This window comes from Syngnathus typhle, linkage group LG13 (assembly GCF_033458585.1).
Source record: "Syngnathus typhle isolate RoL2023-S1 ecotype Sweden linkage group LG13, RoL_Styp_1.0, whole genome shotgun sequence".
Taxonomy (NCBI): Eukaryota; Metazoa; Chordata; class Actinopteri; order Syngnathiformes; family Syngnathidae; genus Syngnathus; species Syngnathus typhle.
In genome coordinates, this window is record NC_083750.1 from 7,271,972 (window position 1) to 7,289,094 (window position 17,123).

Below are 17,123 nucleotides of genomic sequence, written 5' to 3' on the forward strand. Positions count from 1 at the left end.
CTTTCGGAAAATTCAATTTTTTGATCCCGGACATAATTAAGATGGCAGGCACTACTTTCATTTCACATAATTTGCTTTTATACAAGTTCTTATATCTATTTTTTATTTTATAAATTATTTTTTTATATTATTTATATTTTACCTGTCATATTTCAGCACAATCACTACTGAGCTACTGGTCTCATGCTCCACTTTTTAACTCTCCGTTTTACATCCCAAAGCTTGTAATGTTGACACTTTGGAAGCTCGATATGCTAATCCGCTAAATCTCCCCTTTGGTGCGCCGGATAAAAGTACAGACGAGATTGGTGTCGTCGCTCATGTTTTGGACCCAATCAAAACCTACCGACAGCACAGCCCAGGGGTCTGCCGCTCCCCATCGCCGCGGTAACGATGACAGAGTGAAAACAAGTCCCGTTTCCCCCGCCGCAGACAACGGCAGTTTTTAAAAGGTTACGCTCGCTTTGATTTCGATCTTTATGTAAGGAGGGGGGGGCTACATAGGTGGTGTTTGAGACCTCCCGGAGCCAGAAGAGTGGGCTACGCTGGCGCCACGCCGCACAATCACTGTAATTACCTGCGAGAAGAGGCAAAGGCCGAAGCTGCACCCGTGACAGTTGATTAATAGATGAGACAAACTTATCCCCTTCCCGCCTCCACATAGGAGTTAAGATTTAAGAGCAGAACCTGTCGGAGCTTGCGCTACTCCATCCAGCAACTTTGATGGGCACTGTTGCCCTTGAAACGATAACCCTTACTGGGCCGACATTTTGTCGTCACAGTTTCATTTTTCTCATAAGCCATTTTGAAGTCTCAATAGAAAAAAAAAAATACAGACGTTTTAAGTAAAAGTAAATTGTCCTGTGATATTCCTTCCTTAATTGGATCATTTATAGTCGCATTTTAAACGGCATGATTCTTAGCATACCTCCCATTGCGACGCAAAAAAACCCCAAAAAACACGCGAAATCTAAAACAGATGGGGGCTGAAATGAACTCCTAACAGCATGCCGTTTTGTTGGTCATATGCAATGTATGTACTAGTAGAGGCTACTTCTCTATTTGCTCGCTACAAAGTTATGAAATATCAAAAGAGTGTGTGTTTCTTTTTTTTTGGGCCTCTCACTTCCCCTTCATCCCTCTTTGGCTTCATCCCTCTAACAAGTGAAGCCGCTATGCCGTTTCATGTGCTTCACACACGCTGGGTTATCCATCGGGGCTGACCCGCATGCTACTCCCTCAACTTTAACCGGCTTGTTTTTTCTGGAGGCTTTGTTGTCTTTTTCTGCCCTCCTACTGCAGCAGGGCTGCAAGTGTTGCCCTCAACCTGCCCTGTCCGCCGACGGAAGCGGCAAAAAGAAACCCGCCGGTCTTGTTTGGAGAACCTCGGAATGCTGTCAAAAAAAACAAAACGAAATTTGAGACAGGGCCTCGGTGTGTACTTTCTGTGTGGGAATTCTGATTTTAATGCAGTTGTTTGCTTCCAGGTGGAGGTTGGCTGATAGGAAAGCACAAACAAGCCGCAAAGACAGAAAATAGCGGCATGAATATTAGACAGCGAGGCAGATGGAAAGTGAGTCAGGGGGGTGGGAAGGGCGGACTCGGTTGACTTTACCTCGTACGTAGAGGTTGGCGGGAGCTGAGTAACGGGTGCCGGCACTGTTGGTGGCGATGCATTCGTATTTGCCCTGGTCGGACTCCTCGCTGTTCTCAATTTGCAGAGCTCCTGCGGGGTGGAAGGAGAAGGATGAAGAAACAAAAAAAAAAAAATGGAGCTGCAAATGTACCTTGGCATAAAAGCTCAGCAACAATCTAGTCAGGTAAAAAGTGGATATGCCTGCAAAGCATTCAGGTGAGGTGAAATAACTAGTAGGAATAAAAGGGCCAAATGAAATGAATTAGGTATTCTATGTATGCGTTTCTCAGAGCTGCCTTTTGTTGACGTGACCAATCGCAATTAATATAATGACGCAAGCAAACCAACTAGGGATGGGCGCAATAGTATAGTAGAATAGATTAGTCGACAGTCGTGTAGGACTTCAAAATTGAAAATGACAAACAAGCGACACCCATCCCAAGCCACATGTATGCATTAATGTTCTTTACCGAGAGTCTAAAATATTTAATGATCTTTCTTTTGGGTGTGTTGACCATGTGTCAACATGGCTCCCCCACAGGGTGACGGTGACACTGCCAGATGGCTTTTACCGGCAGCTCCGGAATGTTGCAAAGGCATCAAAGCCTAAGAAGAGACCCGCCGCGGTCATCCGGACATACGCGAGCCGCATATAAGCCGGCTTTTTCCTGGATCGCTGACCTGCGTGTAAGCTACTTTGCCAACGCTGTTATGTCTAACACTCAAGAGTCGCTGCCCATATCTCCTTTGGGTTGAAAGCAATTGTTGACATCGAAACATTTAGGTGTGACGATAAAAAGCCGAGCTTGGAAATGGTACTTTGAGGTCATCGTGTAAAACACTTGAGACTCGCGACTCATGAAACTATCCAATTATACTGGTCAACATCAAATTTTAATTAGAGATGGCTTTATCTGTCCCTAAACATATTTTCAATGCTGATTTAAAAAACGTCTCATTTTTTTTTTCTCTTCTCTAGTTAATTTTTTTTTTTTTGTTAAATAAATTCACCTGTTGCTGAATCTAACTCTTCATTCATAAATATGACTAATTATTATTTTATTTATATTTGTATTATGATGAAAACCTGAGGTGCACAACTGATTAAAAAAAACGGGAACAAATTTGTTATCGGAGTATCCAAATGAATCGGTGCTCACAAACAACAGCAAACTTACCTCTCAGGTGACTGACAACATACATGTAAAATCTGTCAATGTGTGGAACACGTGTTTGTGACAACAAATATGACGCCTTACAAACAACATAGAACTAGCGTGGAAGTAAGCCAACCAGTCGCGCGCTTAGGAGCAAGACAGAAACGTCGGCGTCAGATGATGTGTCGGAATTTTTTTTTTCCCCTTTCCCCCCCACACCATGCAGCATGAGATGGATGCGACAAACAAGGCTCACCACCCGGCAAACTGACTACCAAGGTGAAGCTTCTCAGTGCGCTCAGATCTCACGACAGCACATCCTCTATTCCAAGGTGGTGAACTTGCCGCCGTGCGACTCGGTGCTGACATGCACCTGCATACTAATCACGCTGTCACCAAACTGTCAATCTCGCACTGGGGAGGAAATAGCGCCGGCCGCCTGCGGGAACCGAGGCGCTTAAGTTGTCAGACCTGCGACACTTACCCCCCCCCTAACTTTCCCACCCCACCCTCCGGTCGGGTTATTTCTAACTCTTCAGAACAGTGGGTCTCAAACTCAGCTCTGGGACATTTGTTGGTTGAGTTATGAGACAAAAGCCTGTTGATCATTTTGCCATTCAGCTCCTTGTTAGGAACTCTATAAAGTTTGCTTTAGAGGTTACCTCCCACAAAGTCAACTCTGCTTTGTAGAATCAAATTAACAGTACAGAGGCAAACAGCTCGGCGTTTAAATCAGACTTTGCAGAGTGCATGTGTATGCTAATGCGGCGTCAATTTACATTTCAAGACATGTAGCGGCAGCGGCGAGCTCGCTTAGCAAATGCGACCTTCAGTTTAGAATGCAACTCCTCGCCGCTTGGCCCCAATGCCACCGGGTCAAGACGTGGTCAGCTCAAAGTCGGCGTTTACAGCAACGTCGCTCAAATCGAGGTTGTGTGAGTCTTTGAAAAGCCGGTCAAGCCTGCTGAAGGCTGAGGAAGTCAGCAAAAGAGAATGTAAAGATGGCTGGCTGCTAACTGGCAAAACCTTTGGACGGTGACACAGTGGTGGGTCAGGACCCAAAAGTGGGTTGCCTTCAGATTTTTCAGAGTAGGCTACCAAGTTCCCACATAGATATAGATAGATATAGATAGATATAGATAGATATAGATAGATATAGATAGATATAGAGATAGATAGAGATAGATATAGAGATAGATATAGAGATAGATATAGAGATAGATATAGAGATAGATAGATATAGAGATAGATAGAGATAGATAGAGATAGATGAGATAGATGAGATAGATGAGATAGATGAGATAGATGAGATAGATGAGATAGATGAGATAGATGAGATAGATGAGATAGATGAGATAGATGAGATAGATAGATAGATAGATATAACTAGAAGATATGGATAGATAGATATTAAGTACATGTGCGTAATTAAAAAAAAAACGGTCATCCAGTGAAGTTGCAAGAACTGAACTGCAATATAGCTTGGGACAACTGTGATAAAATAATATTAATAATAATATAAAAACACTTGGTATACGCATTTCTTGTGGGAGTATGAGCAAGGTCTACCAGCATCCTGAAACGGATTGCGTTACGTTCGATTTGGTAACACCTTAGAACGTGCCGAGAGCAAGGCTGGTGAACATTGTGTGTAAAACGCAACCACAGCGGACAGACCATGTGCTTGTCAGACAAAGGGGGAGAAGTGGAAGAGGTGTCGATGAACCCGGAGTGGCAGTGACGTCGGGTAGGGTTGGGGGAAACTGATGCAAAGGGTCTGTTTGCATGAGATGTGATGGTAGACATTTGTTGTTGTTTTTTTAATCATCATCATCATCCTTACCTCTAATTGGCGTACCGCCTAGGTGGGAGTCATATTGAGGCAAACAGGGGTTGAGAAATTTAGTTAGTAATCCACTTAATCATCAGTGGGAGAGAAGAAAACAACAACCAAATAAAACACATGGCTTTCTGGCAGGCCACAGATAAGAAATAAACAGATTAGAAACAAGGTGATAAAGTGCACCGCCGCCAAACACCCGTGCGGTGAAACACGTCGCGCTTGGGCTAATAAACAGCCAGAAAGCTCGCGCCTCGCTTTGTCTTTGTCTCCCGTTTTTGTTATACATCTCGTCGTATGGCTAGCAGTAAATCCTGATGTGTCAGCAGATGTCTGGGTCATAGTAATAGGAAGAGGGGAGGGGGGGCGGATAAAAAGAGCTGTTAGGCCGAGGGCATATCAGCGTATTTCCAGGCGGCCCCTCACTGTCTCACAAGAGAAAGAAAAGCAATTAAAAGTTTGCTGCAAGACTAAATGGAGTAACGTATGATATGACAGTTGTTTTTAACCTTGACTTGCGCTAGCATGCTGGTGCGTTTATTTGAGAGGGAAGAAAAAAAAAGAGGCCGACTGATTGGTTTTTAATACAGGTTAGTGACTATATTATGGAATATTTCACGTGGCCTTTGCTTATGGGCTTCTCGCACAATGTGCATTGCACTTATTGTATTCGATTGTATTGCATGTATTTGCTTGTTTTACCACTCTGCCTCGACTCAATAGTCAATAACAATAGTCCAGTGTTTATTCTTAATAAACTGTCCTTTCTTTCACTAGACATACATTGTGTTACAGTCTGGTACAATTTCCAAGGGATATTTAAAAGAAAAAAACGGAGCTTTTATTTGGTGTTTTTTTGCAATCAGCTACAAGAGTCACCGTGTCTAAAATTGCCCAATTAATACGATGAGACAGATAACTGGCCAATTTGCATGGCTAAGGTTAATTTCTGTTTTGACGTGATGGTAAAATTTCACAAACAGGTAAAAGCAAACATCAACACGTATAATTAAATGTGTGCGTACCTGATTGGAACTGTTTGATGCGACCGTTGGTGCTGCTGATATCCACAGGCAGCATGTCCTTGAACCAGGTGATCTCCGGGTCGGGGTTTCCGCTGGCCGCGCACAACATGGTGGCCGTCCTGGTTCGCTCCACCACCTTCAGCTGGGGGCCCAAGTCGATGGTGGGGAAGCCGTGGGGGATCTGGTTCTCTGCAGATGAACATACGCCAGGGGATTTTGTTAGAAGAGGCAGAAAAAAATAAAAATGTTGAAGTTGAGAGGCCTCTCAGCAGCTTCGACAGCTTCAAGGATGCCGGCTCGCGAGAATTTTGCAAGTATTCAGTGCAGGATGAAGAGGTCTTCAGCATACAAAAAAAAAAAGAAAAAAGAAGCTGTATCCGCATTGAGATGCCAACAAAAACTTGGCTTCAGAATACACCACCAACTTTTTGGAATTTGGGGATTATTTCAAGTATTTTGACTTTGTATGGTGAGCAAGAAAACTAAAAAGTTGAACAAGTATTTGGAGTCTATTCATATGTGCTCATGCCTTCTATCCAATAGGCATCGACCTTGTGGATTATAATATTTATGATTATTGGCGAATGTTTCCGGCCGGTGAAAAATGCAAAGGGAGATATTACACGAGGCGGAGGTGGTATCGAGAGAGTACAAACAGGGTGGGAATAAATCATCAAGGCTTATACATGAACCGGACGCCTTTTCACCCCGTTTGCTTGGCAGGTGGGCTGTGAAATCCAATGTGTGCGTTGAAATCCCAATGTAAAACTCTAGCCCGAGCCTTGAAACCCAATTTTGAGGAAGCCGGAGTATTTACGAAATTTACAATAGAAAATCCTGCACATTTTGTCATTCGAAGCTGAAGCAATTTGCATATCCCACTCATTTGGTTGATAAAAAAAACTTTGAGTAGTTGACAAGCTATTGTGGAGGCCTGTCTGTTTTCTCAAGCAACTCCTGCAGCTGGTCTGCGCTGGCAACTTGTCATTCCGGGTAAGACAAAGACGAGCCTTTGTGCACATCCTCTTTTATTGCCTGAGACGCCAGAGAAGGCAGGCAATGCTTGGAGGGAAGCCAGTAAATCAAATCAAACACGCAGCTTGATGGTTCTCAAGATAAGCCGACCTTTTAAGCAAAAGCCCGGACTTGAAACCCTGACCTTTGCTTGAGACGCTGACTTGGAACCCAAATTCTGACTTGAAACCTTGGAATCCTAATTTGAAATGCTCGCCCTTGTTTAAATCCTGACTTTGAAATGCTAACCCTAGCTTGAACCCCTAATTTAAAACCTTAAGATATAAACACCGAAACGCAAATCCTTACTCTCCTAAATTTGAAACCCCTTCGTATCTTAATTACAAACTCTTAATTAAATATGTGTTCTAACACGTTTCACTCCTTCTTTTGGTTCTTTATCCTTAGTTAAAAAGGAAAACATTTGAATCGAGTACTGATTTATTTACTTTTTATTCATAAAAGGGCACTGGGGGTGTTCCACTCAAGCATTTATTGGATGAAAACATGCACAAGACATTTATAGTTGGTATTTTTGTGCTTCTTTGAAACGAAAAGGATATTTTATCAAGCATTTTGCCTGACGGAACACAGAGTATTAAAAAGTCACGTGTTATTGGTATTGATCCAACAAAGCAGAGCAGATGCTTATTTACGACAAATAGCCGTGAATATCGAAAAGTGACGCAAGCGGGTGATGTCAAGTTGACTCGTGGAGGGATCGTGGCAAAGACCGTACGGTACGGCTGATGTCGCCAATGACCGTTCTAATCTGGTAATTAGTCCAATTAATGCGGTCCTAAACTAGCGTGGCAAAGAGGTGTAATGCAGGTGCAAGGAAGAGGAAATAAGTAAGAAGGAGAGCAAGGAGAAAAGGGGGCGGGCACTGGGGAGGCTTTGCATGCCAACCTCCTGCCAGCTCCAATTACCAGTGCGAGCGGAGCGTGGCGACGAGGGCGACGACTCTAATCAGAGCCCCGCTGTAATAGAACCGTCCTCGTCCTACTGCCCCACTGGGAGGCCCACTGGATGGCGATGCAGCGCTAATGTCAGCCGGGCCCGTCTCCCCCGATAACCCCCGCCAACCCCAAACATCTCGTCGGGGGTAAAACTGTTAACTAGGTGGGCCAGACATGCATTTGTGTCTCCTTTTCACGTTCATAACTCTTTTCAATCTGCAGTGCTGACGGCAGACAAATGCGCTGCTATGAATGTTTAACGTGTGGGCAGAAGAACAGACGCCTCTTATGGAGAATACATCCTTGTGAAACATGGAAGGGGCGCAAGCATATGCCCGCAAATATTCATGAGGAAACACATTGTGCATCAATACTGTAGTTAAAGGAGACTTAACATGGCAGTTTTTACCCCCAATTAAAACCATTCACGATTAAAAGTGAAGAAATGGATAGTAGAAACTTTGCTTCGTTTTTGGCTCCTACGGAACAGTCGAATGATGGTCATTCGCCTCGGGATTTTTCAGGCTGTCAGCTTATTGACGTTTACTGTCAAAGTAAACGCGTAATAAAACGGCAACTTTGACTTCCAAAGAACAAGGGGCATGTGTACATCTGACATTTACAGAGGAGATTAAGAATGCATCGTGAATAGTAAACATTCATCAGTGCCACGTTCGATTAGGATAAAAAGCTTTCAAGCTCTTGAGAATAAAGAGGCACTTCCTCACGTCTGATGTGTTGTATTAGCCCCGCTTTTTTTTTTCTTTTTTTTTTTTTTAAATCAATACCAGGTCTCGCACTAAAGCCTTTTATTATTCATCTGCAAAGAAAAAAGAAAAAACTAAATAGCACTAAAGGTGTTGTCTGTGCTCCAATTGGTCTTGAGTCAATATGGCGGTGAAAGGCACACGAGTCATCTCGAGGGGGGAGAAAAAAAAAAGTGAAAGGCCCGCGGCTGTTTTCCGACGGGAGCGTTGCAGAGGCAAAAGCATTTGCATGCGAGGTATCAACAGGGAAGGTGGGGGACGAGGATGCAAATAAAAAGTTCAGCGAGTTCGACTGAACAAGCTGCTTGGCTGATTAGTCGCTCATCAAAATGGAATTTTCTGTTTTGATGTTGGACCCTGACGCCAAGATACAGGTACCTTGAATCTATTTGAAATCAAATTAACTAGAACTCTCGCACACCAGTCCTGACATGTAACAGCTCTCAAAATGGCGAAGAAACAAAGTCGTTGAAGCTAATTGGTTAGCATTCCCGCCCAGGTTTCTACACTGCTGTGAACAAGCCCCTCATTGGATTTCAAGAAACACCTCCAAGGTCTCCTGATGTAAGACGCTTGTGAAATGGTGAGTATCTGTGGAGAAAAGCGACCTGGAAAAAAAAAAAAAACGCACAAATTCTTTGCAAGGCCTGGCTTGAAAGCTTTCACAAGCACTTTCCACAAAGCAGATAAGCGTGTTTACGACGCTCGGGATCAACCGTGGCGGAGGGAGGAGGGTCAGTGAATGTAATGCAAGACGGAGAGACGACGTGCGCATCTCGTGGAGCCTCGCACGATATCTTCAGGTGTTGAGCGAGTTGCTATGGCGCATAAAACAAACACTGCGCGCACGCCATGACACACCTCCACGCGACGGAGCGTCACAAAAACAAAGTCATGGAAAACTATACACAACACCGCCGCTGCTGCTTTTTAACGCGTTAAAAAGGCGATGACTAGCTTGTTGTTTATCCGGAGTAAAATGACTGTAATGCATTTGTGTGACCTTTGAAACGAAATACTTCTTTGTCTGGCTGAGCAGAACATTTGCTCTTATTTTCCCGCTTGCGAGCACATAATCAATAACAGTCATCTAATTCCCCGACCAAGCCACCCCCACAGTCTTCGTTTTATCATCTTCATCTTTTCCACTTTTCTATTTCTCTCTTCCGGGCGATCTGATATCATACTTCTACTGCCATCAGCGTGATCTACGGCTCTGCCAGAAAGCACGCGTCTCTTATTTATGCCGGGGCGCACTCTTTTTGCGCATAACCCTGACCTACGACCCTGCACGACGAGCCCACGGGAGGTTCTCCGAAATGTGCCGGCTTCTGTCGGCCGAGTCACCTTGTCTTGTGTTGACGAATACGATGCCTCCACTTGCTTGTATTCCTTCACAGGATTATTCTAGTTCTGTGTTGTTCGTCTAACTGGCAGGGAGGGGGTCTTTTATGCCTATCAGCCTAATAGCACAGCTGCCTGAGGCACTTTTAAATTTTGCTTGCTAATAATTGGTCAATCTTGTACAAGAAATGTTTGTTATCTTTGGTCAGAAACACTGGCGGCGCTAGAGGGGGAGCCGAGGGGGCACTAATCCCCCCCTAATATACTTGGACCCACCCTAGGCGACAGGCCAGAAGTATTTTTTGATTTGTTTCCCATATTTACACCCTTCTTCCATAGTGGACATAAAATGAAACTTCATCAGCATTTTTTTTATATTAAAAAAGAAAAAATGTTTTCCTTTTTTTGCAGCCCCCCCCCCGAGATAGAAAACTGATTTTCCTAAAAAGCAGGCCAAAGGTATTTTTTGATTTGTTTCCCATATGTACACCCTTCTCCCATAGCATACATAAAATGAAACTATATCGGCATTAACCCCCCCCCCCCCTTTTTTTTGTGGCCCCCTCTGAGGTAGAAAATGGATTTTCCTAAAAAGCGGTGGTCAGTGCTGTGGCCGCAGCATTACAACTCATGTAAGAATGATCAAAATGGAAAAACATCTGGCTAAATTTGAGCCTGTTCCATTCAAGACCATCGAGATGTTATTATGATGCGCACACACATTTTGCGCTTTACACCTTGCAGACGGGAAATAAACAAACGGCAGTGTGGCAAACGAGACTTGATTGTCACTCCTGGAGTCGCTGGATAAGAAGGACAAGGGTCTAAAAACTAGGAGAGTGTGACGGTCTGCTGGAGCAGAGCAACAAGTTGGTAAACAAACAAATGAATCAATCATCTTCACGTCTCAAATTAATCATCGGCGGAGCTTCGCCGTGACACGCTAAGTGCAATTATGGGCCGATAGGAGTGACTTTTACGAGTATGGGAGCGCGGATGGCGGTGGGTTGACTTAATTAAAATGTTCGGTTCCTGTGACAGGCTTTATTGATTCCCTCGGTCGGACATAATGAATAATATGCAGTCTATGTCAAGGGTGTCAACTTTTATTATAGCAGAGGGGTTCAAAAACAACCTGCAAACTGTTCCCCGTATGAGGTCACGGCAACAGCAACGGCTCAGGTGGCTAAGAGGGAAAGTGAAAACATGGCCTTTAGGCTCAAACGCCACAAAAAGATCGGATTCCTGTAGCTCTAGCGATTGCCGCACGAAATAATCCTGATCTTGATCTCGGATCACGTCCACATTTTTATGTGCTCCCAGCGTTTTGTGAGCCTGATGCTCAAATGTTTCCCAACGGAGGGGGGGGGGGGGGGGGGGGGGGGGTGATTATTCAGTTAGTTGAATGTTTTACAGCGTGCTAACTGAACTTGCTGCCAATCTCTGCCCAGATGCTTTGACAAACACTCGCATTCTTCAAAATTTAGCAGTGCCTAGTATATTTGGTAGAAATTGAATCGAATCGAAAGGTCTTGGGAAAACTTTTTGGTGGTCCATCATAAGTGGCTTGCCGTAATGTCATATCTCTTGGTGAAACTGGCTTGGACATGTTTTTTGCACCAAACGTAAACATGCCTCTATTCTGATGGTTTTATTGGTCTTCTGCTCTTTTTTTTCTGACATATGTCAGATGCGCCCACATTTCTGTGATTGGAAGGCTATCCAGGCTACAGAAGAGTGATAACAGCTTTGGCAAGTTGTGACAGCACATGTCCGCCGTGCACAGATTCCTATCTATTTATTTTTCTCTTTTCTACATTTGCCAGGGCCTTATCATGGCTGTGTTCAAATGCATGTCCAAACCGAGTCCATTATTCTGGTATATTGACAATGGCATTATAAATTCACTTTTTCTTCATACTTGGGTATAAACTATGGGTTCCTAAAATGATTTCAACTGTCTATTTTGATTCCTTGATATGACTCAATATTAACAGGTGACATGACAGACAAAAATGGCGGGGGCAGGTTCAGTCATGAGTGACAGAGTTTAAAACACCATCCTTATCTTCTAAATAAGTAAACAGAGAAGCATTTGGTGTGACACCGCAGGTGTTAGGAAGCAGGTCAAACTGCGATGAGATCATATAGTATTTGCTTAGTCAGCCATGCCTTGCAAGCAAGTATTGACGCAGTGCAAGCACAAACAACTGCGATTTGATCTCAGGTAAAACCTGCAACTAACCGCACCTCTGAGAAAAAGCCAAGCTGTCGGTGGTCCATGGTGACGCACAACCTCAAGCTTAGGGGCACTCTTGGAGTGATTGGTGTGTAAGAAGAAGAAAGGGTCAGGGAGAGAAGCCTCTCATTAGCCAGGTCATGGAGGACTCCCCCGCTGACCTCTGCTAAGGTCCATCCATCCAGAGCTAGTCATGCCCCGAGGAGCCGTTGACTCATTAGCCCACAAAGCCATGGACCTTGCTCTTTCATGGCGGGGTTACCGGCTTGTGGCGGCGTTAACAAATTAGAAAAATCAAACTGCCTTTCTTATACGCTTTGAAGTTGGGCTACTTACATAGCTGTAGTCGATATTAGCCGAAAAGCAGTGGAAATAAGGACTGATCGGTGATCTGAGGCAAAATAAACGGCATCGTTTAGCGGAAATGATTTAATTACCATGCAATTAAGGCTAATTTTGTTCCATGTGCGACGTGTTTCTACTTTAATAAGCTAATAATGATCAATGTGTTAAATTGCACTTTCAAATGGCAGAACAAGCCAAACTCAGCCCACATTTGGTCAAACCATCTTATGGAATCAGATTTGTCTATACGCATATCTGGGGAGGAAAAAAAAAATGGTCGTGACTGGGATCACAACAGTCTGAGGTAAAAGTTTTCAAAAGTGATAGCTACACAGACATGACACACTACTCCTGATAATCACATCAGTAGTGATCACTCACAAGCCTTCTGAGGCAAAATCTTTTAATAACAAAAATCTGCTTGCTTGCGGACATTTAACAGCCACACGTCAATTCAGAGACGTCACTGTCTGCTTTTGACAATTGTCAGATGTAAACGGAGGAGTGTGTCATGTCACATCTTTAATATCTTCCCGCGGGGCCAGAGCAGACATCCAGATGAATTCAATACATCCCGAGATTGAGCCCCGACACTAAGCCAATACATGACGTCTTCACCATGCAATACAAAACACTACTAGATCGCTAAAGATAAAAACATTTAACTGTGAACATGTTCTTCAAATAGCAACCTAAGAATGACAACAAAAACATACCACAACAAAAATAGGCCAAAACAACACACTTGAGTGTGTTCATTAAAAATGCTGGAATATTGTTAAAAAATATTAAATATATACAGAAAGTTCGAGAAAATGACAAAATACTTAAAAATGGTAATATAAAAGTATAAAAAAAAATGGAAAGGAAAACCAAAGTGCACAGGCTTCTTTCTCCATGACTGGGTCGTGAATCCAAAAATATTACAATGAAAATAAATATCTAAAAGAATCGAACTCATCAGAACGCAGTTGTGTCAGATGAAAACCACAAACGCGTCAGAGGCTACAGAAGAGACTAAGTGGCTGTCCACAGCTGCGTAGACATTTAGCATGAAAAAGCCATTTAATACCGCCCCGAAATAACACACTCGAGTGTGTGAAGAGAGGGAGAAGCCTACCATGTGAGACTTTTCATGTACCCACTTGAAACCCCCATGAACATCTAAACATTCGCCTTTTGCCGTAAATCTCTTCTCCAAGCTGCAGATGCAGTTGGTTCTAATCTAATACCAAATTACACGTTTCCGACATTTTAGCAAAGTGTCCATTTATAGAGCTCTATAATCTCACTACAAACACTGAAAATTGCATGTGTGCCTTTTGGTTTTCCTCGTCCGCAATCCCCAACTTTTTGGGTATTTTTAGTTATTGATTGAGGTTTCCTCCTCTTCCTCTCCTTTTTTCTGCCTACTTTCTCCTTCCCAAGCCTCTCTCGCTTCCTCGGCTCCCCGAGGCCATAGACATGATCACCACTGACAGTGCAGCATTTGCTCTTTTGCAGATACAGCTTGCCAAAAGCAAACGGCAATTGATGGACAAGGGGAGATGATAAAACGTCGCCCGAAAGCACGGACGACTCCATCCAACGCCGCGGAAATATCCCAGCAAATTTGCATTTCCAAAGCATTTATCAATCACTTTAAATGGACCCAAGTGTCATTTCTCGACAGGAGGAAAGGCTTGTACGGAAATGAAATGCATTCTGGCAGGAATTGTGTCTTGTTGAAGGTCACCGCAAGGTTGCTTCTGGTATTGTGCTACGTCAAATACCAACAGCCAATTTTAAATTCCATACAATTAACGCTTCTCTTAGATATAATATTATATTATATAATAATCCCCGTGGAGTCATCACAGCAGTAAGATGTGGCCCAGTCTGGACCAAAGCTCCTTCCTTTGCCCTCCAAGTCCTTGAAAGCAAGGATGGAAGGGCGCAGATCGCTACGACCACCCTCGCCATATTGTCCAAGTCCTTGGGAGAGGCGTGCAGAGACAGATGCAGTTTGTAACTGTCAGCCTGGATATGATCTACGACGCCAGGCCTCCAGCCAGCAGATGGTGGGAGATATTAAATCGAATCGCCACAGCGGCGCTGGCAAAATATATACACAGGAGGAGTGTACACCTGAGGAGGTCAAAGCGCCATTTTGGGCTTGACACAATAAAAAAAAAAGATTCGTTTCATGAATCTGGGACTCAAAACGCTTATTTGTTATATCGCTATATCGCTAAGATAAGTCATTTTGTAATGGGAGTGGCAAAAGTCAAAATATTAGGTAAGACACCCGTGAGCACCAAAGCGGCAATACTGAAAATACAAAAAAAATGCACAAATAAAGAAAAATACAAAATACTAGGAAAAGTTATAATAATCAAAATATTCGACAAACAAATTCCATCACGTTTTCAAAGTAACACTAATCCGCCGTCTGTTTGCCTTTTCCCTTGATGGGGAAATCTGAAAGTTAAGCACTTCTCCCAGAGACGCGACAGTAAATACGCTATTAACCATTCTACCAATTCAAAACTGCAACAGGCGCTGTCGCAAAACGTTATCACGGCGATATCAGTAAAGCGCTTCATCTCCAGTATGTTTTGACAACAAACACAATATGGACAGAAACGTTTAACGGCACGCCGAGCTCACCGTTCAGGATATGAAAACGGCAGCGTGGACATTACATAAACACGTGGGGGAGCGGGAAGGGAGAATTGTGGGAGAATATCTGTTACACAACACACCTTCTGTTGGTCATTGTGGATCATTTGAATAGAGGCAAGCAAAGGATGGGATTAAGTTGTCGGAGGCGCTGGGCTCCATGTTAAATCATTCCAATACGGCTCACGTAGGCATTCATCGCGCAATGAGATTTCCCCACTATTTATCCCGTCCGCTCCGTTTGTCCGCACTCGCCTGGGCCGCCGAGATATTTATTACGGGCTATTGTGTCGCAGTCATTTCCCGCCTCTGCGCCGGGGACCCGCCGAAGCCGGACGAGCAAATAAAGGCCTTCTGCGAGGCGGCCAGGCTGTAATTTGTTTACGGCGCACCCAAGGCAGCGCCGCTAAATACAGTCAAGCTGCGTCGTGGTCCATCAATTGAGCCCCAAAGCTCGATGAGGTTTTGTCTCCTTTTGGAGCGCAAATTGAATTCAGATGATGGGGCCATTGATATTCATTCTGAGGCACTTTGCGGTTTTCTTTTCTCCAACAGGTAGACAACTTATTTTTTTCTTCCAAGCTTGCGTATTTCTCGGTTGACCTTTTTCCACATGAAAACTTTGCGAGTTCAAAGGGAGTTGACGGGGCTAACTTCTTCAAAAAAAGAACATTTCCAATTTACACTCTGACAGGGGAGGACTTTGGTAATGATGGTGCTCGTTTGATCTGTTGCCATTAGATAACATTCTCGTGTCTGGAGACACGTCCGCAGTTTTTCCCCCGAGGACGAACGAGCGTGTGCTCTTCAACATTTCTGCGGCGAGACTTACCCATTAAGGCCCTTTTTTCTATTTTTTTTACGTCGGCACCATCAGGCACTGTTCCAACTATTTGATTGAGAAACCATGAATATAAACACGGAAGCTAAGGCGTCTCCGTCCACGTGCCATGTTCAATTTTTGCAATTGCGACGCCCGTGTCGCTTCTGATGTCTTCTCGGACGGCGGGAGTGCTATTTCACACATTGGCCGGACAAGCGCCATTTAGCAGGACATTTACTGAGGCGCTTCAATTCGAGTGGGGGTGCTGCGGGGTCAGGGCGCAGGCATCGTTAGCCGTGCAACGAGTCATCGTTCCCCGCGGTCATTGCCGAGCGTCCGGTATACTCGGCGCGCCGATAAAAGAATATAGCGGCGACGGAATGAGCGGGCTATGACGCCGATAATTATTTTGTTATAGGCGAAAACAACAATGACTTTGGGGCCCAGTCTGAAAGTCTGGATGACCTCCGGATGGCGTGAGAACAGCGGCAAAACAAAAGAGCGGGACTCCTAACAGCGTGACAGAATGAATTACAGAGTGACTGGAAACTCGTGACGTGCCAAAGTGCTAAAGTCCAACTTGGCAGAGGGTCGCTAAACAGGCTTTAGCGGCTCTATCGTGCTGTTCTTTTTATTTCAGCGCATTCTTTGAGTAACCTCGAACCTGGATTGAAGAAGTATGACATTTTATGCATCTATGTATATTATGAATGGTGCATTTCCAAATTTTTCAATATTTCATTTCAAAAGTTGTGAAGGTCTTTTTCCACTTATATACAAATATTACTTTTTGATCTTTTTTTTGGTGTGAGCACATTTATATAATATTTTTGTCACCATGGCGGTGAGGCTTTTTTACCAAAAGGCAGCCCCCCCTTCCTCCTCCCTCTGCCCAGCCCCCCTCCCCCCCGCCCAAAATTCGTTTTCATCAGAGCTGCTGTAGAACTTCTCAAAGCTCCGGGCTAGCACGGTCCATTAAGGTTGGCCGCCCATTAATCTCCGTCTGCTTGCGAGCCGCCCCCGTGTTTTTCGCACCAAGTTTCGCCGCTGTGAACTTGATGCATTGCCGGGGCCGCAAACAATAGCCTAAATATAGTCAGGCCGGGATGGTGACGTTACTCTTGAGAGAGGGTTTGTGTCGCGGAACGACCATGCTCGATATTTTCATGTTTATTTACTCAACAGAAATACAACACTTGTGTTTTTGTTTCCATTTCTCATGAGCTGAACAAGGAACAAACCTATTCCTCTCAAATGCTACTCACAAATCAATCTAAATTTGTTCTCCTTTGCAGAGATAAACCTTCGATTTT

At 44.0% G+C, this 17,123-nt stretch overlaps 1 protein-coding gene and 1 long non-coding RNA gene across 7 annotated transcripts in view; one reads left to right on the forward strand and one right to left on the reverse strand.

The window, feature by feature from the left end:
* The window catches only part of LOC133165058 (receptor-type tyrosine-protein phosphatase F-like), a 116,230-nt gene that overhangs the window by 40,807 nt on the left and 58,300 nt on the right, over positions 1–17,123 (reverse strand). For all 5 annotated transcript variants that reach the window (XM_061294436.1, XM_061294435.1, XM_061294437.1 and 2 more), the window contains 2 exons: positions 5,659–5,847; positions 1,616–1,726 (listed from right to left, as the gene is read on the reverse strand). In XM_061294436.1, coding sequence (XP_061150420.1) covers positions 1,616–1,726; positions 5,659–5,847 — 300 coding nt within the window. The remainder of the gene's footprint in view (positions 1–1,615; positions 1,727–5,658; positions 5,848–17,123) is intronic.
* Positions 8,637–14,264, forward strand: LOC133165218 (uncharacterized). 2 transcript variants are annotated; one of them, XR_009717528.1, is made up of 3 exons: positions 8,637–8,772; positions 8,898–8,981; positions 13,830–14,264. It is a non-coding gene; the product is annotated as an uncharacterized LOC133165218 (long non-coding RNA). The 2 variants fall into 2 exon arrangements; XR_009717529.1 differs by lacking the exon at positions 13,830–14,264 and adding an exon at positions 9,085–9,234.